Genomic DNA, 26,304 nt, shown 5'->3' on the forward strand with positions numbered 1-26,304 from the left:
AAATAGTGAAAAGCAATGAGTATTTTTTTAACATACGTTAATATACGTTTTGTTGGAGAGCACGCAAAACTGGTAGGCCTATGTCCAAAAGTGCGTCTATGTTGTTGCATATATCCAGTGATGCATGATTTTGGACACATCACAAGTGGGTTTCGGGTCTTTCAACATCAGAACCCTCACCCGCGCGGCCTGACTGAGAGTGAGCTGTTCTCGGCCTGGGTCCAAAAAGCGCCCGTCCACTGCTTGTCCCTCTGGATCTAAAGCCATGAGGCTCTTAGATACTGAACAGCGATGATAATACACCATATTATTTAACAATTATTTTATTAAATACATAATTGTTATCCCCTCTTTCTCAATGATATCGCCAATGTTTTTTTGTGATTACAGTTCTGTAAACATTAGTAAAGAGCATGAATGAAAATACACATTTAGGATTTGTCACATGTTCCGAGTCTAACTTGCACAGTTTTACTTAGGCTTTCAGCACCAATCGCTTCTCCTTTTAGGCAGGGCACAATAAGATGACCTGGGCAGGATAGACACATTTACTGGGGAATAACTACAGGACGAGACTTTTTTTTTTTTTTTTTAGCCTGTTGGGCCAGAAGTTCAATGAGACTTGCAGAGAATCTGCGGCCTGTGAAGCAACTGTCATTTTGTCAGAAGGCCAAACGTTCTGTGGAAAAATGTTTCAAAACAAAATGTGGGATAGCAAGTAATGTATGAAAGAAACAGCCTTGGAATGCATTTATTTTGAAGGTTGGGAAAATAATTTGCGACTTAATCACCTTTCTTCTTTCTATATTTATTTAATTAGAAAAATGCCCCCAAAAACACTTCTTTCACATCGCCACGATATAGTAATTTCAAGATGTATTGTATGTGCAACGTTCCATTTATAACTGGACATCAAAACTTTGGCAACAATAGACACTTGAACAAGCCTTAAGGGTACATTGTATTAGTAACAACACGATGAAGCAATTTGACAGTTGTCCGTACACAATGTCTTGTTATGATTCACTCATTCAATGATGCAGATGTTTACTACTGAGAGAAGGACTAATGATTTTGAGGAAATTACTTTTGCTGTGTAAGCATGATGTTTTTGCAATTTGTATGTACGTACGTACATACGTATGTACGTAATTATGATCTGAGAAATGTACTAAAACGACTCCGAAAAACAGTACTATAGTAAATATTACAATTCTCACTATACTTTCCAAAAGAAAGTTAGCATTCTCCTTCAATTTTTTTGGAAGATTTTTATTTACTTCTGAAAGCGGCAGCAACATGAAAAGACAACTTTTTGAGGCTTTTCCCCATGTTTCAATGTTGATTTCTCACCCTAAAACAGCCTGAACGTGTTATTTTCCTTCATTGGTGCACTTCTAAGCATCCCCTTCTTATTCTGGGCTCTTGCACCAGCCCCACCTGTGCAGATGAAAATAGCTTGAAGTGCGCTGATGACGACATGAGCAAGACAGGAGCAATTCGTATCCCCCAACACCTCCCCTGACCGCCTGTGCAAGAGAAAATTCATGGCGACATTATCCCTTTCCTTTAATTTTGTTTAGTTTGTTCCAGAGCTGAGGAGCAGAGATTTTGAGTCGGCCAATTAAACAGAAACCTATCATTTATTACCTACAACGTTTTACTGTAGAAAATGCTAAGTGGCCAAAATGTGTGTTTGGGTGCACACAGTCGGACAAGCAATGTCAGTAGGAAAATAATTAAGCCTTGGGCGGAAGTATTGATATAATTACTGGCTTCCCATGGGGAGCGATTTGATAGAAGGAACTTGTGGTAGTGAGGGTGGTGTATTGACATCATTTTGCGTTTTTTAGCATCTCAGTAAAGCACATGTTTTTGACCCCATTATTCACGTTGTTGGAATAGTCTCAACCATCCGTGAACCTTGTGAAGATGAGCAGTCCAGATGATGGATGGATGGATGGATGGATGGATGGATGGATGGATGGATGGATGGGTGTTTCATGACTTGTTGGCATTGAAGGGCATCATGAAGGGGGTAAGGCAGTCACACGGTAAGCCGTCCTCTGCAAAAAAGGCGTTTTTCTTCCTGTTTAGAAATATCAGTGCCATAAAACTAACAATTGTTAAAACTATTAAAACATATTTATAAGAAATTAAATCGACAATGTGCCGTAGTTGAAATGCAAATATTACCATTGTTGGGCAAGTTACTTAAAAACTTCAATGCGTTATTCATTACTTATTACTCTATTCCAAAGTAATTAGTTACATTGAACTATTACTGTATTTGAAATGCAAGGCATTACACTACTATTGCATTACTTTTACATTACTCTCATCAACATACCTGGAAATGTGGATTTGCCATTACGCTCATTACACCTCCAGTGGAATGACCTTAAACTAAACTTAAGTAAACTTACATGCTCAAAATAAATACAGTATTAATGCTCCCTTGGACTTGTAAATGATGCCTAGATCGCTAGTAGAATAAAAACTTACAAATAAAACGAAAATGTTCTCTGTATACCAACAATACACCAGTGCCATCTCAAGGCAACCAAATATACGGCAATCATGTTTTCATCTTCTCCAATTAATTTTATAAATTTGGGGCTATATATTATAATGCATTGTAACATGCGTTACTGTCATTTGTACCGAGTAAAATAATACTATTTTTTGTATGTAATGTTACAGCAAAAAGTAATGCATTACAGATTCATCACATTAATTTTGAAATGCATTAACCCCAACACTGCATATTACACTGTGGAAAGTATTTAAATACCATGTTACAGTACCTTTAGTATTGTGTGTGGAGTTTGCTGCATTTTACAAGTTCTCAACCTATTATTTCTTTCCTATTTAGTTAAGAGACTGGCAAAAACAGAAGCAGAAACACCTCTGATGGTGTATGGAATGATGGTGCAACTGTATATCACTCTAAATGCCACATATATGCCAAATCATCCAATCCATCCATCCATCCATCCATCCAAAGTTTTCAGTACCACATCTTTTGTACATACATCAAATATTCACTGACGTCTCTAATTTCAGTTTCTTTCCGTTTTGTCTCCTGCTCCTGATGGAGCAATGCACCCTTTACTCCATTGTCACATTTCTTCATGTATCACTTTCCATGCATCACAACGAGCGTCATCGCAGCTAAATATAGAATCCGACTGATCCCACCCTCATGTCACAGGCGTGTTCAGGCTGGTATAACATGGATTATTATTTCATCTCAACAGACTTTTATGGAGTTTTCCCATCTGAGTCATTCCCGACCATTTGTCCCGATCCCCCATCGCGCCCACTTTCTGTCGTCACTGCTTTAGTCTATTTTCACACTGTAGAAAAGATAGTGTGCACACTTTCTGCTGCACTGGCTCCTTTTCATTTTACCAGTGATGGATAAACTGTATCTTTTTGTGGATATTGTGGCTGAGCTCTAGTTGCGGTCTTGAGCCAATAGAGAAACAGTTGATGCTCAGTCTTTATTTATGAGGCAGTCTAAGCAATAGCGAAAATTGCTGTAAAGGATGGAACATTCTCAGATTGCAGGAAACCCACATAAAATGAAATACTTGACAATAAAAATTTATGATGATTTCACTTAACAGCTGTGCATAATCAAGAATGAATAACTTGACCTCTTAGTCTGTTTTAAAACCTTTGAATCATCGGTGCACGGAACAATCAATCTCAGATCGTTCAATCACAAAAAATGGTGAGATTCCGGAATAAACACCGTCACAGATGCGTTAGACGAAAACATGCAACAACAAAGACAAGATCAACTTTCAAGCGTTTTAAAGGGGCAATATCATTACATTTTAAACTATCATATATGCATATACATTTTATTTGGCACATTGGTGATTTAATTTCTTAGAAAATGTGAGTTTTATGGGAGGAATATTTCTAACAAGGAAGCAAATTGCCTTGTTTTGCTAAAATCGCACCTCTCACTGTGTTTAAACATCCATCCATCCATCATCTTGACCACTCATCCTCACGAGGCTTGTAGGTGCTTGAGACTGTCCCAGCAGAGTGAAAAAGGGGGCCAAAAAAAGCCGTTTTACTACACCAAACAATGTCATTACACTGACCTCACTAACACACATTCCTCCAATCAAATCAGTCCCCGTGGGAACCAGTACTCATAACAATAGTTCCGCCAGTGGGTGAATTATTTACTACTGTTGTTGATTGTTCGGCTATGTGCTCCCAAACACACATTTTGGCCATTTTGGCATTTTCTACAATCAAATGCTGTAACTAATAAATGAAACGTTGCTGTTAGCTTGGCTGACTCGGTGCAAAATTTCTCCTCCTCAACTCCGGAGCCAAAACAAAACTAAGAGACATGGTTAAGGTTGACGTATATTGACTCTTGCACGGCCGGTACAAAGCAGTGTAGGGGAGGTACATACTTCTTCTGTCGCCATAAGGCGGGGCCGGTGTAAAAGCGCGGAATAGCAAGGAATGCTTTGAAATGCATCAATGAAAGAATATAACACTTTGTGGGTGTTTGGCTGACAATTCATCATTGTAACGTGGTTACAGCTTCAAAGTTTTGACCTTTCATTGTAGGGTCACTTTAATTCACACTGCCAGTCAGTAGAAAATGATCTTTGATGTTTATAGCTGTCAACGGAAGTGAATAATTTACCATTCATAACATTATTTATGCTTTTTCTAATAAAAGTCATATTTTTCACAATCCTACAGATTTTCTTCATATTCGAAATGAATGTAAATGTGTCTTAATGATAAACTTTGAATGTCCATTTCTAACTGCACTAATTTTCAAAACAAAATTCTACCCATTCCATAGTTAGCCCTTGCTTTGCACAAGGTTTGTGGTATGTGAGAAACTACTCTCCAAAGGGTCAATCCTTTGACCTCCTTTGATCAGCATCTTTTCCTACCTGGTACTGTGATGCTCTGTCCCCTGAAAGAACAGCTGGAGCATGCTCCAGACACTTTGAGTAACTCAACAATGTTGGGAGCTTCAAAAGGGTTGGCTTGTAGCAGAGCACAATTGGAAGGCATTTACAAATACACCCTTAATATCGATAGCCTACTGTATGAGCGCAATCAATTCACATCATCCGTCACTATTGCAAAGGTTTAGACCAAAGAAAAAACTCAGATCTGTCACTTTGGACCAATGTTACAAGATGAGAGGTTAAAGAAAACTCGTGCCTACAAATTTATAAATACAATGATGATGGTGATGATGATTATTATTATGATTTACAGTAAAATAATGGTAATAGAAGGAAGGAAGTAGTTTAAAATAAATTGTCGAGTTTACTGTATATACCAACTGAGCAAACTGGCTCAACTGAAATGTGAGTGAAAATGCCTTTTAACTTGATAAGGGGCTTATCTAGAAATGGACATTCCAGCCCACACCCAGACAAGGCTGCAATTCGGATAAACAAATGTAAATGCTTCAAACATTTTAGTTTTTCTCCCCTTCATTAACAATAAAATGAAGGGAGGATTATCGGGACTTACGTATCTGCTATTTAAAAAAGAAGTTTTAAGATGACACATGATAAAAGAGTCTAGTAAGTACTTGCAGGTGTCGCTGACACAGTCCTGTTTGGGAAGAAACCATTTCAGATCAGATGCAGGCAAGCAGGGGTCTTCGTGCTCGGCAAATGGCTTTTTAGGATTTTGCTATCGGTAAGTAGCACTTACCTCTTTTCAGGAAAAAAATGTTGAATGTACTCCGTCTTCAATAAATGGGAAGAATCTATTTGAACACACATCATTGAGAGCCTTGAGCAGGCTAGCCATGCTATGGTGTTGTACGGTGAATGGCTGACAAACTTGACACACTCAGGATGATTAGAATGAGAAGCAAAGAAATTACCTTGAAAATGTTAAAGTAATCCCTCACAGTTAATATTCAGGCTCTGATCAATTTAAAAATATTCAATTGGTGTAACCTGAATGTTTTACATTGCAGTAATGTTATTGAGTGAAGCAAAGGAAACTCATTATTGCTGCTTATGGTTAAATTCATTATGTTTATTCTTCACAAAACATGAAGAATTCTTTGAGTTTGACCTAGAAAATGTTGCTTTATGTAAACTGTAGTTGTACATTTGATATTTTGTCTGTGATTTAAAATGTCATAATACTGTACTGAATTAAAAAAAATGCTTTAAATATCATTATAAAATGTCAGAACTATTCTCAAAAAGAAATAAATATTTGTACACAGAAAAATATTAAATTTAAAGTGTCCTCTTTTGTGATCATAGTAGAGATTTGTTCACAAAATAAATCATTCTATCGAACCATTCTGGTATGGGGGGTGAATCTGGCTTTTTAAAATAATGAAATTGAATACCCTACTAAACATAAAATGAGTTTTCTGAACTTATATTTCCCTGAAACATTTATTTACTACAATAATTATTTGTAAGGGATTTTTGCATGTTGTGTTTTATTTAAAATCTGGAGTACCCCCTTGAGTTCCTTCAAGTACTCCCAGAGGTACCTGTACCCCCATTTGAGAACCACTGGTATAGATAAAAAAAAAAAAAAAAATCACAAAAGCAATGTAGAACATTTGAGCTTTTTTCACGGTTTCACTGCTTCTTCCCGAGTTCACTGCTTATGGATTTAATTTCACATCATTTCCAGAGAACTTGCCCATCTTGTGATCATTCACATCGGTGACTCTCTTAGCTAACAATATTTATGAAAATCAGAAGAAAACAAACATACTCAATGTGCATATCCTTCTAAAACCAGCAGCAGCAAAAAGTTGCTATGGAGGAAAAATTCTTGGAAAGTGCTATCCCAAAACTTGAAGATGTAAGAAAAAGAAAACCTTCAACTCTGGTTGTACGAGACTTTCAGCTGGAGGATGAACCGCACGTGCAACGGATTTTTTCTGAGGGAATGATGGAGATGGTGTTTGACACGGCCTTCCGAGGCTTGAGACACCATCCTGAGAGCCTTCTGCTGTATTTGACGATGACAGGTAATATCACCTACAGCTCTGTATATTTGCCTCATGTACAATTCATTTTTGTCCTCAGCATGCCATGGTGTTAAAATTTCCTTTTGTGATAAAACCTGGTTCTTCCTCGCCCTTCATGTTCATCATGCTTCTTGGTGGCACCGATGGTGTTTTTTTTAGTGGCATGAACAATTTCGCAAAGAAATATTGTCAAGGACAGGCATGTAAACATATAACTCGGTATTAGGCAAATGTGATTAATGTAGTTAAGAATCCTTGTGCTTTTAGGTTTTATAGAGCTGCTCCTAAATTGGGGTTAGTCCTTTTAAAGTCTCCATAGGCATCATTTAAAAAAAAAACAAAAAGAAAAAGAAAGTGTGCTTGCGTTAATATTCTCCACCAATAATGATATCCATGGTTGGGATGCACTGCTCTAGATTATTAAAGGTAATCATCTTAATTTCAAATAGCCCTGACAAAGCACAGTATGTGGGTGATTAGTGTGACTGAGGAGCAACACCAATCTGCATGAGACTTAGAAATAAAGAAGTAAAATGAGGAAAATGAACACTTCCTGTTCTGACGGTGGCCATTTTAATATTGATGTTTCTGGTAGAAAAGATGATGAGGCGAATACACTTTATTATCTCTGCATTCACACATCTGCTCTTATCTTTCTTTTCCAAGCAGCTGTCGGTTTTGCACTCACAATGTGTTGGTGGCTGATTGGACTCCTCCCTGTAGTTGTGCTGTGTGGCCGTTACTACTACAGCAGGAAAGTGATTCATGGATATTTGGAGGAAGCCATGAATAAAGACATGGGTCACATTGAAGACTTTTACAATGCTGCATCAGGCAAGTAGGCTCGTTTAAGCCTTAAAAAGCATTGCTGTTAGTTTTGCATGATTTTTTTTTTTTAATTACTGCTGGGGCATACTATATCAGTTTACATATAGTGAACGAATATATTAGTACAACACATTTGTGTGCAAAACATGTTTTTGCTCTCATTTCGTCAACTAGACAATATTTTTTCTTTGTAAAGAAACTAAAATGTGTGTTTTTTTCCCTTAAACATTGCCCACAGATCTACATAAATCTGTGTTTGTGACTACTTCTATTTTATTGGGACAGTTAATTAAACAGCAGGATTAAGGGTCTGTGACAATAAAAGACCAACTCTAAATTGTGCAATTTACTGGGGGGCAGCGGCGAGGGTTGAGAAATCCAGTCATTTAAAACACACCAGTGCAAATACAGTACATATTCTTTGCATAGACTTGATCAAGTTGTCGATTGAAGCTTGCGGAAATTCGGCCCACTTTACTTCAGTGGCTTCGCAATGTTACTATTTGGCAGTTACTGGAACGCAGTGTCAAATACGCTGATCCGAAGCAAATAAAACATGTTCAATGGGGTACATGAGTATGCTGCCAATGCGATAATTGGGATGTTTCAGCTTCAGGAAATTGTGAAAAAATTATGACATGACGGGCCTCAGGATCAAAGTTTCATCCATCCATCCATCCATCCATCCATCCATCCATCCATCCATCCATCCATCCATCCATCCATCCATCCATCCATCCATCCATCCATCCATCCATCCATCCATCCATTTTCTATTGCCGCTTATCCTCACTGGGTTCGCTGGCTTGCTGGTGACCATCCCAGATGTCTACAGGCATTAGGCGTAAGAAATAAAAAAAAAAATGCAAATGTGAGCAGTAATGAGTGTGATTCAGAAATTTGAGGACTGTGGCATTATTGCTGAATATTACTTTCCTTGGTGCAGCCTGTAAAAATGTTTGGGTCTATTGTGAAATAGCAAGGGTATATCGCTAATAGATTTTGAATTTGCCATTGTGCAAGAGAACAACATGTTAATGAGTCACATCAACTCATCCACTCAATACCTTTTCCCACACAATAGCATCGATTGTTGTTTTAAAAGAAGCCCCATGCAGAGAAGTTCAGAATCAAGCTTTTATTCTTTTTCCATTTAGATTCTCATGTGTTCTCTTCATCAGATTCCCGCCTTTGGGTCGCAGTGTTGGATGGCCAAGTAGCAGGTATTGTAGCAGCGGTTGGCCAAAAGGCAGGAGGCTTTGCTGAACTGAAGCGCATGTCAGTTGACCGCGGGTGTCGGAGGTGTGGCGTGGGTATTGCCCTCGGAATGAAAGTTCGCCAGTTTGCCATCACTCAGGGATACACTACTGTTGTCCTGGGAACCACGGCCTACTCACCCGCTGCGCACCAGCTCTACCGGCATCTGGGATTCCAGTGTTGTGGCGTCACAAATGGATATATTGCAGGTGGTGCAGAATCATCTCTACTGGCCAGAATATTCTATAGGGTACACTATCATCACTACAGACTGGACGTGAAAAGCATGCCTTTAAATTCACATTGACTGCTGTGAGAGACAAAAACAAGAGGCACACATAAAACGCATTTTGACAAAGTTCAAAATTATTACATTTTAAAATTGTAAAAAACTGTTTTGATTGCTTGCCTTATAGGACTGTCTTCTATACTTTCAAAATTTAATATGAAATATGAAACATTAAATATTAAATATTATGTCTCTCTCTCTCTCTCACACACACACACACACACACACAAACATCTGTGTCTTGTTTGCTTAGTCTTTGATTTTTGATGTCGCCTCTAGCTATTTTTGTGCATTGATAGTGCGCTACCCGTCTCTTTCTCTCTATCTCTTTATATATATATATATATATATATAGCCACTTTCAGCAAATTGCATCATTTTCAATTGAGGCAATTGAGAAAATTGAGGCCATTTTCATCAGAAAAAGTTAATATTTTGTAATGGGAATTAACGAAATTATTTTTCAAGTATGATTAATACTTTTTAAAATCACTACGCATAATCAAGGCTAGGGTAAGGACCAATCACAACTCACCTGTTGGTCATGTGACATTCACAAGCTGAGCTGTGATTAGCCGTTACCTAACCCTCCACCACAAGTTATGTCATTTTCTCTTGACTGCAAGTGGCTAAACATGTTTTTAAATGTACTAATTATAAATGGGTTACATGTGTAATTGTAAAATTTAAAAAAAGGGTAATCATTCGCAAAGTGTTTCTTCTTGCGAAGTGAGCTGAGTTCAGTGCAGTTTAAAATCAAAGCAAAAAACAAAACAAAACAATCGACTAAAGGATGTTTCTTGAAATGTGAGGTTGTATCTCGAAAAATGCATAGGTTGGCACACTTGTATGTCAAGACACCACTGTGTGCAGTTAAAAACAAATCTTCAAAATCATTCAACAGGGTCTTTATTTTCTTTCTAAAAGCAAAGTTTAAAAAAGGAATACATAATAAAATAATTAAATTCCTCTACTGTTTGTTTGAAAATAACTGAAGCGCACTTGAGGATGTTTAAAATGCAGAAAAGAAATATACATAATACATACAGTAAGTTTATTGTGTTCTATAAAGCACTCCATTCTTTGTGTGAAGAATACAAGTTGGGAAAAGTTTACCAACTGACTCAGACTTTTTTTTCAGCTGCACATTCAGCATCTCTGTGGTTTGTATAATCACTTCTTCCTGATATTGTTTCGCATTGTGAAATAGTACCACAATTTGGTTGTGCAAGTATTTCTTCAACCTGAAACTTGTTGAATTTTTCTAGGACGGCATATCATTTATGTTTTTTTTTTTAGGTCATTTTCCTTAACTAATTAGAAAAACTTTCAAAATGCCTCTTTTTATTGTCGGATCACTTAATACCAACTTATTTCTTATTAGTGACTGTATATATATATATATATATATATATATATATATATATATATATATATATATATATATATATATATATATATATATATATATATATATATTTTATTAAATAGATATGGCTGAGCATAGACACACCATCAGTTTCGCTCTAAGCATCCTCCCCGTTACAACTTTTCATTAATACAAAGGACAAGAAATAAGGGAGGAGCTGAATGAATTATGAGTCGAATTAAATGAGTTGTACAGCTTTTAAGCAAAATCAGTGGTGGGAAATGTTTTTAATTGTTTTTTCTCCGTGCCATCATAAATGCTTGCTTTTAAAAAGGGATTCCTGGATTTTATTTTTAAAATGTGCATTGTAGTTAGGTGTACCAAAGTATCAGACTTGTTTACAGTACAGATGATTTTTTTTTTTTTTTTTAATTCTTGTGCAGTGCACCGCGTCCATGTTGCCAGTGTTCAAATTGAGGATAGATACAATCAAATAAATGCCATTAAAGTTTTTACAATTTTTCTGGGGTTCTAGGTGATCACAATGTACTGTAAACACATGAAAAAAAGAGGAAAGAATGATAACATCTTCCAGAAATTTCTGATGAAACGATCAGTGGTTTTGCATTGGCGGTTAATAGTTTGACTTCTTTTGCTACATGAATCACTTTTAAAGTTGAGCATTCAGAAAATAAAAACACAAATGTAATATATACATTTGTGAACCTATTCAACCAGCATATTTTGAGTCATCATATGAACATTACAAGTTTGAAAAAGTTTAGCAACTGACTTTTTTTGTGTGGACAAAATGCACCAGTCAGCATGTTTGTGACTTGGAGAGTCTCTTTTTCCGGACACTGTTTCAGATTGTGAAATAGTGTCCAAGTTGATGCGCAATTGCATCCGTTTCTTCTTCAAGAAACGGGTTTATTTCTCACACTCACAAACACAGGATAGATCGGCGAGTGATGCGTGACTGACTCAAACTGACAACACTGCTAAGAACGGTTTAATTAACTGCACTAATTTCACTAAAGCGTTACTGATTTAACTTTTGACAATTTATATGAAGACTGCAAGGAGTGGTAAGTCTTCTTAAGTTTTACACAATTTCAATCTAAAATTCTCCAAATCAATGACAAGGGTTATATTCATATAGTAAAAACGTGCCGCTAGAACACTGTGAGTTCGCCTTACTTCAGCAACAAAGAGGAAGCAGATACAAACATGACTGTTAAGAGCCAAATTTCTTCAGAGACAACGATGGACATAGATGATGGGAATGGCGACTACAAGCGACTTTTAGTGGATGGCAGCAAGCTTCAGTTTTCAGGTAAAAGAAATCCGGTTTGTTACAATGCTTGATAAATATAACCGTCATAAAATGGTGCCTATTATTGTCATTTAAGCAAGTTTTCCTCGCAAATGAGTTTGGGACTAAAACTAATGTGACAGTTTTACCTCTTTCGGCGACATGAACAATTTTTCATCGCAGTATATTATATACAATCACACATCATATATGCTGCGAGGAAAATGAATGAGAAGTGATAATTGTGTCTCAAAATCATTAAGGTAAATATTATTTTGATATAAAATAATGAGCCATTATGCTTATGAGTATGGCTTATGAGTGAAGCTTTGTCAAGTGCATTGATCACCATCTTGTGTCGACAAAAGTGAAATAAGAACTATACTAAGAACTATACTATACTAATATAGCTGTATGTGTGTATATATATATATATATATATATATATATATATATATATATATATATATATATCATTATCATCATCATCATTATTTGCCAATTAAGAAACTCATGTGAATTCAACACACTTTGACCAGATCTCGTGGCCTCTCAATAACTGATTGGACACATATTTTCCCTTCCTCTTTATGAGCAAACTAACCAAAGAACGAGGCCTTCATGGTCATGGAGACATCCATAGTTAGGGTGTTTGTCCTGGCTCAAAATCGCTGTCGATGTCTGATTTGTTTTGTTTCTCACGGAAACTTGTTTTAACCCAAGGATATGCATTACTTGAATGCAACTAGTGGGCCCCTGTTGTTAAAAACTGGAAGCCACATACACAAATTGTTATAATCCCTCCAGCGTGTTCCTGTTTCGAATGTAAATACCATCAAATTAAATCTGAAAATCCAGTCGATGTGAATCCAAGGAATTTATTTTAAAAAGGATAAACCTTAAGTTAAACTACCAAACATAAACAGTATGCACACTGAAACAATCATCTTGACTCAATTTTGTCACTTTGAGGCAATACTTTACTCCGTGTAAAATTTAGACTTTCATAGCTGATGCTTTCATGAATCATTCTTATTCTGCATGAATTTCAACAGATTGCATACACAGGCTCATGATACATTTTGTCATCATAGTGATGAGAAGTTATTTATTCTGCCTACCACTATATTCCTGTAACATATGTGAAATCGTGTTTTAGCTCACAGTAAGATGCATTATAAATGCCACTTTACAAATCTTGTTTTACATATGTTTTCTTCAGTTTACGCCTTAAGAAACAGCCCTTTCAGGGCTGCCACACTTTTCCTGGGGTTGATGTGTCTTTTCATGGTGGCTGGGCTCATCGGTCAATCTATCCACTGTAAGTTTCCCCTTACGGTTTTATTCGCCACAGATGTCAAAGGTTTATCAACCGTATAAAGCCAACTGCTTAACTTTAATTCATCTTCCATTTTCCGGGGCAGACTGGAAAGTGGGTAAAGAAAACCAGAAGACATTAGAAGCTGTTGGAGGGCAAAAAGAGACCCTCAAGTCTCAACTCAAGACTGTACAGAACGAGAAGAGATATCTCGAAGTCAACCACGAACATTTACAACAAAGTTACAACTTCATGTCTAAATCGACGACTCAAATACAAACCAACAACAACATACTAAAAGCTGAAGCAAATCAACTAAAAGAGAGTCAAAGCAAGTTGCAAGCCAGTAATGCTGCTCTAAGCAAAGAACTGGAGCAGCTTAAGGCCAGTGAGGAGCAGCTGAAGACTAATAACAATGCCTTGTCGACAGCCAAGGACTTAATACAAACAAAGTACGAATCACTGGGCAAGAGCAAAAGTGTCTTACAGACCAACTACGATTCTGTGATTAAAGAGAGGGACAATCTGCAGAACAAATTCAACAACGTAACAAGGTCAAAAGAGAAGCTGCAAATAAGTTATAACGACCTGATCAAGGTTGTTGAGCATCTACAGGAACGATACGCTTCCTCCTCCAGCCAGAGGGACAGCATTGCAAGCAGTCACCAAAACCTAACGCTGGAAAAAGAAATGCTCCAGGAGGTTTACAACACACTCGCCAAAGCTACTAATGAACTGATGGCCTCCTACAATTCCACAATTGAAGAGAAAAAGAATCTTGAAAGCCATTTGAAAAATGTGACTCAAGAGAGGGACCAGCAGAGGGTGATAATCAGTAATATGACTGCTGAGGTTGACCAGCTGCGGGCTACCGTCACAATACTGAACACCACAGCAAACGGTAAGGCGGAACAATGCTTACAGTATTGAACATACTTTATTTAAAAAGTATTTGCATTTTATGCCAATATCAGACACGTTGAAATGGACGGATGTGTATGATATTAACGTGTGTGTGACTGTATAGCATACGTATAAATCTGTTTATCAAGACAAAGTGCAGACCCTGGAAAAACAAGAAAAACATCGATTCTTCTATTTAAAAAAAAGGGAAAAATAAAAGAAAAAAAATACACATGTTTTGTACAGAATGTACTGTGCATTACATGTTTGAACTTGTATGTGTAGATGGCAAAAGGGCCTGCATGCCAGCAGAAATACAATGATCCCTTGCTACCTATCGGGCCCTCACTGCATCGTGGATTTTTTTGGGTAGGGGGGCTATATTGCGACAGATGAGGAAACAATGCACTTGCCACAGACACTCCTTGGACGTCCAATTACATATTTACTTAAACCTTAAATTATTAAACCTTTTACGGTAACTGTAAATTTGGCTGTAGTCTCACGGAGAGCCACGGTTATATTAGCGGTGCCCGGAAGTCTAGTTAAATTAAGGCTGGAGCAATTATGATAACAATCAGAGTTTGCATTTGAAATTACAATTTGATACAAAAGAATTCTAGGTAAGAGATTTCCAACGATCGGGTGAAACCTCTTTCCTCCTCCCAACAGCATGTGTGTTTTCTGATTGAGACCGGCACAGCCCTCTCGGACAACCTCACTAGCGGGAGTTGGGGCGGGAGGAGATAACAACTCCTGCCCTCATTGGTCGATGATCGCGCCGGGAGCTAATCCCGTGTCGTACAGAAGTGCCTAGCTCCCTCTTGAAATCATGTTTGAGTGTCCTGCAAGACACGCGATTGGTTACCAGCGCAACCATCGACCAATGAGGGCAGAAGTTGTAATGTACTCCCACCTGTCTTAATCAGAAAACACACACGTTTTTGGGAGGAGTTATATTTTGCCAAGCCCCCCCTCAGGATAGAGAAAACTTTTCGAGCCCCCACCCCACTCAACATAATGATAATAAGATTATTATCTATAAAAATTGTCTGCCTTAAACCTGTATCACGTTTAACATTAACCAAATAAAAAACAATAAAAATAGCAATCGAAATCAACAACTGTTAATTATGCTTTAAAGTGTTTATACATGTTACAACTTATTTTATTGAAATCACACTTCACATGACAAAAACAAAGCAATGCAAATGTAATCCATCATCACTAAGGAGAATTAATCATCAATTCTGGGTTCTATTTCTGTAAGGAGTCTACTTTGATATTTAATTCAATGTATTTAAAGCAAGTTACGTCACAAACATGAGGGCGACGCTCCTCTGTTTGTGTTTACATGTGAGGAAGCTCCTCCCCCGAAGGCAATTTATTCCTTATACAAAGCTAACAAAGTTTCATGATATTATTTGTTCCTATCAAGTAATAACATTCCATTACAGCGAAAGTCTGTCCCAGCTCCTGGAAGAAGTTTGAGAAGAACTGCTACTTTGGTTCTACTACCAAGAAGACATGGTACCTGAGTAGAAACTACTGCCAGTCAAAAGGAGCAGACCTGGTCATCATAAACAGCAACGATGAAATGGTGGGTTGATTCCCTATGTACCAGTAGCTCAAATTTGCTTTGTAACATACTAAGTATTTTAAATAAGAATTACTTCATTGAGAAAAAAAAAGTCTTGGACTTGCACAACACGAGGGCTGAAGTGACATTAAAATATCGAGAACTTTTAGCCACTATAAATGTGAATAAAGTCATAAAGTTTGCTGTTGACACAGCATTGGTAAGCCTCCTTCAAGATGGAGCAGAGGAGCATTGTTCCATTTTGGACATTTTTTTTTTTTTTAAGGTGCAAGTGGGCAAATCTGCCTCTCATAACCTCAAAGTTAAAGAGATGGCTGTTGAGTTCTCAAAGTGTTGATTTCTCGAAGGCTCATCTTTGGCTCACTATTAAAATGGAGAACTGATGCCGTCTGAATGTGCTTGACCACAAACTCAAGATCAGCAGTCTCACTTGAGCTTGTTTTTCAGTTAAAAAAAGAAAAGTAAAAAACCCTAGTCAATCTCTGTGAATACCAGAATACTCCAAATGTTTTATTGTGCTTTTACTGAAAATGTCTTGTGTTTTTGTATTATCTGCTGGTTGGAAAATGCTTCTGAGGCTCAAGAAATGTTAAAGAAGTTCGATCAACAGAAAGTAAACTTTTCGGTACTCTCAGTGAGGTGAGGAAGGCAACTTGAATTATGAGGGAAGAGAGACATCCACTCACTTTTAAAATTTTAACCTGCAAGATACTACCGCACCTCCTGTGGGAGTACATTGCTGTAGATGAGTTTCTTTGTTAGTCTTTGTCAGGAAATGCCATGAGAGTTCTGAGCTACAAATCATCTTCTACGAGGGGAAAAAAATCAATTAAATCAATCGGAAGGTTCAAATATAAGTCATCGGATCAGACATGCACATAGATCATTTCCATATGACATACAGTAGGTTGCATTTTTTTGGAAAAAAACACATGACATTCTATAAACTGGAAGTTACATCGTCTACCAACTTTTTAGTTGGTTTCTTCCATTTCACAATCAATTTGCAGGTCTTGTGTGCAGCACTGTACAATGTATGAAGAACTAACATTTCCGTTTTCTTTTCTTTTTTCTAGAGATTTGTGAATGGATTATTTTCAAATAACAAAGAGGTCTGGATGGGAGTGACTGATGAGGGAGTAGAGGGTCAATGGAAGTGGGTGGACGGGACCCCGCTGACCCTAGAGTAAGCATTTTGCTGTATTTACAACATTGATCAAGGGTTATTTGTGGTGGGGATGGTGGCCTGAAGCAAGGTTAGCCATATTGTGCAGAGACTTAGTGTAATACAAGCAATCGCATCCGATCGTAAGTAAACACATCGTTGTGAATCAGGCCCCCTTCACCCTCCGAAGAGATTTTTCCAAAGGTCATTTACAGAAACGGTTATATCATACAAAATTCTGATGTGAGCACATACACTCCAAGTAAAAAGCAAGCTTTTGCTCCTACATAATGGGATCGACCGACCGACTGCCCATTTCTGCCAGTTTGTATCTTTGATCCAGGCGATAATTGAAAAGCACAGTTCCTGAGGACCATTGTATGAAATAACCGTGTTCCATCCTGGACTCCCATGAACACGCATGTTATCAAAGTTCTCAAAGTTCTGCTCATTCGGGTAATTTGTGCCATTTGTGCCTCATGAGCTGAACCTTTTTTGTGAACCAATTGAATGGAAAGCCTCATCTGACTTTCATGACCCAAACGTTATCCTTAATATACGTATACTTGAACATGATATTGTTTCTCTTGACATTACAGATTTTGGGCGGATGGACAGCCAAACAGTTACAATGGCAACCAGGACTGTGGGGAGTTTTGGCACCGTACTTCAGGAAATGCTGAATGGAATGATGAGAAATGTAGTTCACAGAGATATTGGGTGTGTGAGATGTAGATGTAGTCTCCCAGTACGCACTGTTGGAAGATAGACTCTGGAATGCGAGTATTCCCTGTTTGTACTGGACCATATTCGCCTGAAAGACTTATGGATAGTTTTCTGTTTTACGTTCCTAAAGTAAGTCTTGCATTCTGTGAAGGTCAAACAATATATTGCATGTTTTGAATCTGTCCCCTCTAATAGATACTTTCTGGTGAGAATTTATTGCAGGTATCATTTTCAAGAAAAATGCGTTCCACTCTTTAATTTGAAAAATCTGGTCATCCTAAATCAGGATGACTTAAATTCTTCTCTAAACCCGAGGTTCTTTGGGCATAAGTACTCTTGAAGACGGCAGTTTTGTAATGTAAAGTTGATTTATTTGCTTGAATGTTTTTGATAATATGTACTCCGATATGTTAGGACATGTCAACCTTATCTTTTGTATTGATCGTGTGTATTAAAATTAAAAGTCCCGTCGTAGTCCAGCATTATAATGTGTGTATGGTCCAATCCCACCAGTGCAGGTTTGCAGACGTACGGCATAGCAACATTTCTCGGTTTTAGCCTCAAGCTCACCGGGACGTTTTACTACGTACCAAGACTGTACATAAGCCGGCATTATTTCTTTTCCTGTTGATGCCTTGTTACAGTTCTCTCTTGCACTTTGTGAACTCATATGACGACAGTCATGTGAGTATCCCTATACTTTCAAAAGAAAATAATTAGACAAAAAAAGCCAAGTAATTATGATGTCATATATATATATATATATATATATATATACAGTATGTGTGTGTGTGCGCGCGCGTGCGTGCGTGCGTGTATAAATGCTTCTGCTTCTTTAAACACAACAAAACAAGATTGATTCTTTTCAACATCAGCTGTATTTAGTACATGTAGCAGTGTATGTGCGTATGTAAGGGCTTTGCAGATTTATTTCAAGCAAATATATGTGTCACAAATATATCTTAATACTCTTGGCAAAACAAATCTAGAATCATTTGACCGTTTTCGGTGAATCAACATCCGTAACTGCGAAAAGCACCAAGCTGTTTTTATTAGGGTAAGGCGACTCTAAGTGGACAAGTTTATTCATTGCATCAATCCACAGAAAACAGTTATAAGTGATTTCATTTCATTGTATTAACGGTACTTTATGTGCGTACAGAGGCCATCCAATAAGCTACAAAACAAGGCTTGCAGCTGATTTTGAGAATATACTCTTAAGAAAAAGCTAATTTATAACTCCCGTCACTGGTTGAAAAGAGCGTTTTAAAATTAATTCATGAAGAAAAATACATAAGGGCACACGGATAAATTCGAGCCCTTTCAAATAAATAAAACAATCTATTAATTATTGCAATCACACTTTAAATCAAAGGTGCAAGTGAGGCACTTGCACTTCCAGGAAACAATTACCATTGACCCTGTCAATTCAGGCGCAGCTATTTACATAAACTACAGGTTATTAGCGAATGAATTTGCGGTTTTCAGATAGCGTTTGGGACACAAAACTAAATTATAGTATCACTTCGAGTCTACTAGGTCAGGCGTATCTGGCACTGAACCAGTAACAGAGAAAGAAAAAAAGAGTTCTAGATGCTCAAGATTTCCATAAGGTAGCAAGGCGTTTTCAGCTTGCAGTTTCTTCAATTCGATGATTAATTAAGAGATGGCAGGTGACGTGAACTTGTGGCGGTCAAGATGGGATCTGGAAGACCAAAGAAAAATGTGTCCTGTCCCTCTAACTACAACTCACCCTCTCAAGATGATGGGTCCACCCTCATATTGGCAGGTGAAAAGGCGTTTCTTTTCGAGATATGCCACCCTTCCCTTGTTTTTTGTTTTTTTTTCTTGTTGTGATGCATTTCTTTGTGAGCAATAGCAAGACTATTCTGAAAGCTGTAGCTATAAGTGAGTGACCTCTTCTGGCAAAAATCAAGACTGCAGTGGATTTGAAAATCCTTGTTTTCAAATCTGAAATGAAAATTTGCTATCACACACAAACGCTGAAATTGAAAATCAGACCCAATACAGTCGATTTTTTTAAATACCAGTGAAGACTGAAGAATGTGTGAGTCGTTTTCGCAATAGGGGGAAAGATATCACCGTGAAAAAAACTATGAGAGAATATATGTTAGTTCAGGGGTCACCAACGAAGAGCCCAAAGATCACGTGAGTAACCCGCAGGCCTGTTCTGCAAATATCTTAAAAGTGATAGAAGATTGGTGATTTACAGCGAATTTTACAAACAATTATACATGTATTACATTTACAATACATATTACGCTTGATTTAGCTGCCATTTGGGTGAACATTTTCACACACGCTTGTTTCCTGTGGAAGAGTGACCAAGACCATTTTTAAATGTTTGAATGTTTGTTTGTCTAGATGAAGTAGGCCTTTATTGTCATACCTGCAGGACAAGGCAACGGAATTTTGACTTATGAGCCGATTCCTACCTACAAATCCTGAAAAAAAAATGGCCTAGTCGTGTTTAGCAAAAGCCTTAATAATGTATCAGTTAAAAAACATATTAGATTAGCAGTACATTATTTGATTGGTTGGTTTTGGTGTGTGCAATACAGGGGGGTAAAAAGTCAATTTGGCCTTGCAGCTTTCTATATTTTGTAAGAGCACTTGGGTGGAGGGGGCGTTTATACACTTATACAGTCTATATGGGTTGCAAGCAATCTAAAGTTTGAGTCTTTAACTGACATTTTCTAGCATTGCAGACGCTGCTTAAAAAGAGAGCGAAAATGTAGCAGGGCCTGCGCAAGCTTTGGCAGGAGGCAAAAACATGACAAAACTAAATTACAATTCATGTATTTGGAAGACCTTCGTAGTTCATCTATTAAACGGAAAAGCGCGCCTGGGCATTAAAACGAGGCGAACCGGCTACAAGCGGGCTTCTTGTGCAAAAACAAATTTCAAAGCGTGCAGGTATGTTCAGTCTGTGCTGAAGGCATGTTGTTGCTCAAACCAGGCAGTTTGAAAAAAAAATGTTGAAGCAACATTTTGAAAACACTTCCATGTAATTTCTTACGGTATAAATATCTATTGTTACAAACGGCAAGTTAAACTAAATGCATTTTATTGCATGGACAATCATGTTATTGCAGCGATTACTCCCATAAATCCCCATTAAGCTTGACCGCTTGTCCTCACAACTGTCCCAGGCATTTTGTAGCCTGTCCCAGTTGCGCAGAAGTTAGGGTACACCCTGAACTGGTTTCCAGCCAATGGCAGGGCACAGAGACAAACAACCATTGACATTTACAAACAAACGTTTTTCAATGTTTTTATTGGTGAGAATTAGAACATTGACATTTACAAACAAACGTTTTTCAATGTTTTTATTGGTGAAAATTAGAACGCAGTTAAAGAGCTGTTAGCATGGTAACAAGACTGAGGCAGGAAGTAGAACTTTCAATTCATTCATGGCAATGACCTCATATCAGCCTGACGTCCATCAGCGACAGGTCACGCCACATCTTCAGCGTTGTGATGCTTGGTACCTCATGGCCCAGATTCGTGAAATCCAGCTGGTGGCCCCCATTAATGGTCACACGGAAGTACTCCACATCACACTGGATAATAATCTGGACAACAAGGCAATGGAGTGAGCCACATGCGGACTAAGAGCCCTTCAACTAAGGATAATGGATAATCAATATCAAAGTTGAAATGAAGCCCATTAGACCACCTTGCTTCCAAACAACAAACAGAAAATGCGGGAACAGGAGGCGTGTGTAGTGATGAATGTAACCTCAAAGTCCCGTTCGGATCCCATGGGGAAGGTCCCCTCCTTGTCTTCGGTATCATTCAATTTGTAGGTCATCACCATCTTTTGACCATTGATGCGAAAAAACAGGCGCAGTGCAACATCGTTGGCGGTGACCAGCTTGAAGCTTAACCTGCAACATTCGTTCGGATGTCTAAAAATCCAAACCTTTGTTGTCACGGTAACATGATTCTTTTTGGAGCGCGTGGCCAAGCACCTCTCGGCCGACGGTTTGGCCTGTCCTCGGATGACGATGCTGCGGCCTTGAGTCAGACGGCCCAAAAGCTCAACCGCAAATCCGATCTGTGTGCACACAATTTATAACTGTGAGGAATGCCAAATTGTGTCGAAAATGCTGCGAAATTGTTAAAAGGCTCAAATCCGAGTACTAAGCTAGGTCTTAAAAAAACAGAAAATCGTTTATCTGGGCGTTAAGAACAACGGTGTTAGCCGTTCACACCAAAAAGCCATAACTCACCGTATGAGACGACACAAGAAGCATGCACGGGCCTTTGACTTCATGCTGATTCCATCGAGTGATGTTACCTGTTCCTGATGTTGGCAGCGGGACAGGAGGAAGAATAGGACATAGAGGAGGAACAGCAGTAGGAGCAAGAGTCGGATAAGTAGTAGTGGATGGAAGAGTTGGGCATGTGGTGAGAGGACAACTCATGGGTGGTATAGGGACCAAAGTAGGACATTGAGGACAACTAGGAGGAGGGGGGCAAAAGTTCTTGGCTGTAGGAGTGCATGAGAGTTTAAAATCAGAGCGGCCACATTCAAAGATATACTAAGTTAGCAAGCGTTCAAGAAAGTACCTTTTTTACAGATGAACCCCTTACGATAAAAGCAGCCGTGGTCATTGAGATTTCCAACGGTACGTAACTCAACGCAGTTCTCTTCCCTCTTGTGGTTGTTGGGCTCGCCCGGAGACCACTTAAAGTAGTTCTGCGCATCACATGGGAAGATGGCCTTAGCAAGTCATTCATTTCAGAACACTTTTCTTACAATATTACAATACAAAGGGGTTGTCGTACAGGGGGACATCTCATTCTCACACCAGGTTCCTTGATGGATTCAAGTTTCCATTTGAACAAATTCTAGAATTTTAGGGTGTGTTGTTTGGATGAAAACATTTGACCCAACCTACATTTTATTACAAAGTTTGGTTTTTATGTTACAATTGTCACTGATTGTGTGATGACCTTTCCTTCACATTGAGTCACTAATGTAATGCTGCGTTAGTTGCCCAGTTTTTTTTGTATCTATCTTATGATTGCAACGTGTTTTAGTATTACGTTATTGATACGTTATTTGACATTTGAAGATTCAAAGGCAATTTGTATGCAAAAAAATTATGGATGGATGGATGGATGGATGGATGGATGGATGGATGGATGGATGGATGGATGGATGGATGGATGGATGGATAGATAGATAGATAGATAGATAGATAGATAGATAGATAGATAGATAGATAGATAGATAGATAGATAGATAGATAGATAGATAGATAGATAGATAGATAGATAGATAGATAGATAGATAGATAGATAGATAGATTGATTGACATACAAACAAACTATAACCAAATGGTATTTTCATCTTGTAACCTTTGGACTTATCTTGTAAAGTGACTTTTTTTTTAAATGTGTTTTTTGTCTCAACATTAGGTCTTGGGAGGAAAAAAAATATTTTTAGGAAAAGTTTTTTCACGTAGCATGTCGACTTTTTCCTTGTAATCACCTCCCAGCTTAGTCGTCAACTATTAGGACGAATGCCTTTCATGATTGACTTACCGGAACGGTGTTGTCAGAAAAGTAGTAGTCCTTATACCAATAGAACACCATGTTCCACCATTCTATGGTCATTCCAACCCATACATTCCAGGCTCCTTTCTCACTCACAAGACCTTCGAGAAAGGAGAACAGTTGCAATCAGTTTGAGCAGACAGACAGCAGACCAATTGCTGTGTCTGAAAAACTGTGGGATCATTTCTGGAAAGTTCAGGAATTCTTGCTGCCATGTGGGTGCTTACTTGTCAAAAAATCGAACTCTGCCACTGAGTGGAAACTTGCAAGGTGAGCATTCCTTGTGGCGCAGTATCTCTCGGCCTCAAACCAATCCAAATTTTCCGTTTTGATGAGATAGCAATGATTAATGTATGACTTCCACCCGTTCCTCTCATCGCACCGGGCTTCCGGATTGGCTGGGGACACATTTTGAAGACTCCCTTTGACATGTTTTTTATGCAAACCCTTACATATTATTAACAGGTAAGCTTCGCTTTTTGGCGGGAGCGGCCATTTTCCCTTCTTTTTTGCATGTTTTTCAAGAAGTGTCTCTTCAATATTAAAACGATCTTGACGCCTGGATCATGCACAAAAGTGTTTTGTTTAAAGGGTAAGTCAATCCAAAAAAAAATGCTCTTTGCATCCCCACAAGTCTAAACACAGCATTCTGATCAATGCTGTCTCTGCAGAATAAAAAAATAAGCCGTAAAATCCACCCATTTTTATCAATCTCAAAGGGAGGCTATTTTGCCATTTTCTGTAGCTTGATGAAATCACAGTTGCGCAGAGCTCAAGTAATAACCAATCATAGCTCACCTTTTCGAGATGTCCTGTGACATTTGCAAGCTGAGCTGTGCCATTTTCTGAACCCTGAGCAAATGTGATGTCATTTCCTGGGACAAATGGATTAAAATGGATAAAAATAAGTGGATTCTGCTTCTTCATTAATACAAATTCATATTATATAGAATATGTATTTCCCAACTGTAGAGTCATTTTTAAGTGGATTTCTGAGGTCGAGCAAATCATTAAATAAACCAATCAGCGATGAGGTGGACGGACTTTGTCTACTAAAGACTGACTTTGATCACAAAGAATACAACTCCTAAACTTGACTACACTTTTAGTTTTGGATCCAACCAAGACTAACCAGACCAGTGTAAACACACCAAATCATCTCATTAATTCAAAGGAAAGCTCGGATAATAACTTTGGCTCCCGAGAGAGTATGCACCCGTATTTCTAAAGAAGGACAGAACAAAAACGTCTTATAAAGACAAAATGTCTAAACAGTTAGAGAATTTAAAACAAGCAAACGTGGCATCCTCCAGTGGTCAAAAAGAGTGCTGCAAACGGACCACCTTGGTCATTCTTTCATGCTGAGTTCTGCCGAGGACAGAGGCATCGTCATTTTTCAGTATTTTAACAAAAGAAAACAAGTACGCCAGAAGGTTACATGACATCAAAGACTGGCTAGCGCTGTGATGAAATCAGTTTTGTGATGGCATGTGCCACCAATGTGGCGAGGCGAAGAAACCACGCGTTGCTGTGCTAGTGGAGATCTTTACTCTTCGCATGCCATCACAAAACTGATACAACAGTCCAAAACAGTAAAGACAAAGCCAACAGGTTCAAAGCATCAAAGGATCATAGCGACATGCCTACTGGGTGAGAGACATGGTCCTAGTGTCCGCCACAACGTTCAGTAAATATGCCAATTGTACTGAACCGTTATTTGTAAGATTATAAAATATGCCAATTGTACTGAATCGTTAATAAAAAGATTATAAAATCTTACAAATAACGATTCAGTACAACAGTGTATGTAGCACCTGACTCTCGTGCTTTCCAAGTCGTCAAGTAACGGTCACGGCAGACCATCAGTTGCATCGAATACAATGAAGTTAAATACCGCTGTCCAATTTTGAGAAATACACCTTTTTTCTACTATTATTATTCCATATTGCAAATCGAGCGACATGTTCAAATTATCTTCGAACTATTCCTTCCCCATGGTGTGGCTCACGCTGCTTTTTTAACCAAATAGACCATTCACGCGCACATTTTCATACATTTTATGTCATTCAAATTCGATTCTGATTCCGATTGCGAGCTGGAGAACAGTTTACAAATAACTATTAAAGACCAATAATATTGTTTACAAAGTTGACCGTCAACAGGACAACAAAGTAACGTCATACTCACTGGCGACAAGTGGAGGCAAAAAGCTGATGAAGGCCAGCAGGAGACGTTGAGACATCATGGTGACCGCTACCGCGATCCTTCACAGGGATGAGAGACGCACTCTGCTCAGGTGTTTAACTGTGATACTTTTGGAGAGGCAGACTCGACTGAGCAAGCAAGGAGGTTTGCATATACATACGAAATGGATGGAGAATCCTCAGCGTGTGATGACACGCCCCACGAACGCCCTCAAACACACGTGACAACAACGTGCATGTTTGGAGCTCAAACAAAAACGCGTAGCCTGCCCAGTTAAAAAATAAATAAAAAGCCCTGTACCTTCAAAAGCACCCCCCCTCCCCCCATTTTAGACTAGCTCTGTAAAACAAGTTATTAAAAGCTGTTGAAAGTTGATTTATCTTGCATTTTTCTTTTGTTCATATTACAGCTTTAGGTATACAGTGCTCATATAATTTCTCGAGATAATGAAGAGTGGGGACGAGTTTTCTATTTCCAAGGGGGGATTTTGCAAAAAATAATTGAGAAGCACTGCTGTAGTACAAGGTGGCCTCTTATTGAACTCCCATGGCCTTGCTGGTGGAGATACAAAAATCCACAGAACTCTGATCCAGTACCTGTGCTGTTAACTCTTAACGATACCCTGAACTAAAAAGAACATATTGTAACACATTGTACAAGTGTAGATTATTACATGTTATTTGCTACATGTTGGAGGAAATATTTGAGTAATGTTCTTA

The 26,304-nt window shown here is 38.2% G+C and overlaps 3 protein-coding genes and 1 long non-coding RNA gene across 7 annotated transcripts; 2 read left to right on the forward strand and 2 right to left on the reverse strand.

Moving 5' to 3' along the window:
- Positions 1–918: 918 nt before the first annotated feature.
- Positions 919–4,130, reverse strand: LOC148420853 (uncharacterized). Its single transcript, XR_015866057.1, has 3 exons — positions 3,975–4,130; positions 1,924–2,066; positions 919–1,440 (listed from the first exon to the last, which is right to left on the reverse strand). It is a non-coding gene; the product is annotated as an uncharacterized LOC148420853 (long non-coding RNA).
- Positions 4,131–5,438: 1,308 nt separating this feature from the next.
- LOC148420854 (N-acetylaspartate synthetase-like) lies at positions 5,439–9,583 on the forward strand. Its single transcript, XM_088418601.1, has 4 exons — positions 5,439–5,709; positions 6,790–7,021; positions 7,691–7,855; positions 9,031–9,583. The coding sequence occupies exons 2-4, from the start codon at positions 6,808–6,810 to the stop codon at positions 9,411–9,413; spliced, it is 762 nt and encodes a 253-aa protein (XP_088274727.1). The 5' UTR covers positions 5,439–5,709; positions 6,790–6,807; the 3' UTR covers positions 9,414–9,583.
- A 2,070-nt stretch (positions 9,584–11,653) lies between these two features.
- Positions 11,654–18,756, forward strand: LOC148420855 (uncharacterized). Of its 3 annotated transcripts, none has more exons than XM_088419542.1 (7): positions 11,654–11,852; positions 11,944–12,100; positions 13,302–13,400; positions 13,504–14,298; positions 15,758–15,900; positions 16,977–17,086; positions 17,665–18,756. In XM_088419542.1, exons 2-7 carry the CDS (start codon positions 11,995–11,997, stop codon positions 17,798–17,800), a joined length of 1,389 nt encoding a protein of 462 aa, XP_088275668.1. In that variant the 5' UTR covers positions 11,654–11,852; positions 11,944–11,994; the 3' UTR covers positions 17,801–18,756. The 3 variants fall into 3 exon arrangements, with proteins under 3 accessions (XP_088275668.1, XP_088275669.1, XP_088275667.1); XM_088419543.1 differs by having other exon boundaries at positions 12,023–12,100; XM_088419541.1 differs by having other exon boundaries at positions 11,927–12,100; positions 17,665–18,755.
- A 2,316-nt stretch (positions 18,757–21,072) lies between these two features.
- Positions 21,073–25,778, reverse strand: LOC148420856 (uncharacterized). Of its 2 annotated transcripts, none has more exons than XM_088420475.1 (8): positions 25,568–25,778; positions 23,608–23,778; positions 23,369–23,481; positions 22,388–22,517; positions 22,048–22,307; positions 21,738–21,872; positions 21,555–21,632; positions 21,073–21,387 (listed from the first exon to the last, which is right to left on the reverse strand). In XM_088420475.1, exons 1-8 carry the CDS (start codon positions 25,623–25,625, stop codon positions 21,238–21,240), a joined length of 1,095 nt encoding a protein of 364 aa, XP_088276601.1. In that variant the 5' UTR covers positions 25,626–25,778; the 3' UTR covers positions 21,073–21,237. The 2 variants fall into 2 exon arrangements, with proteins under 2 accessions (XP_088276601.1, XP_088276600.1); XM_088420474.1 differs by having other exon boundaries at positions 21,555–21,702; positions 21,787–21,872; positions 25,568–25,776.
- Positions 25,779–26,304: the final 526 nt, after the last annotated feature.

The sequence above is a fragment of the Hippichthys cyanospilos genome, chromosome 7 (assembly GCF_059441005.1).
Source record: "Hippichthys cyanospilos isolate Australia breed blue-spotted pipefish chromosome 7, RoL_Hcya_1.0, whole genome shotgun sequence".
In the NCBI taxonomy this organism is placed as follows: Eukaryota; Metazoa; Chordata; class Actinopteri; order Syngnathiformes; family Syngnathidae; genus Hippichthys; species Hippichthys cyanospilos.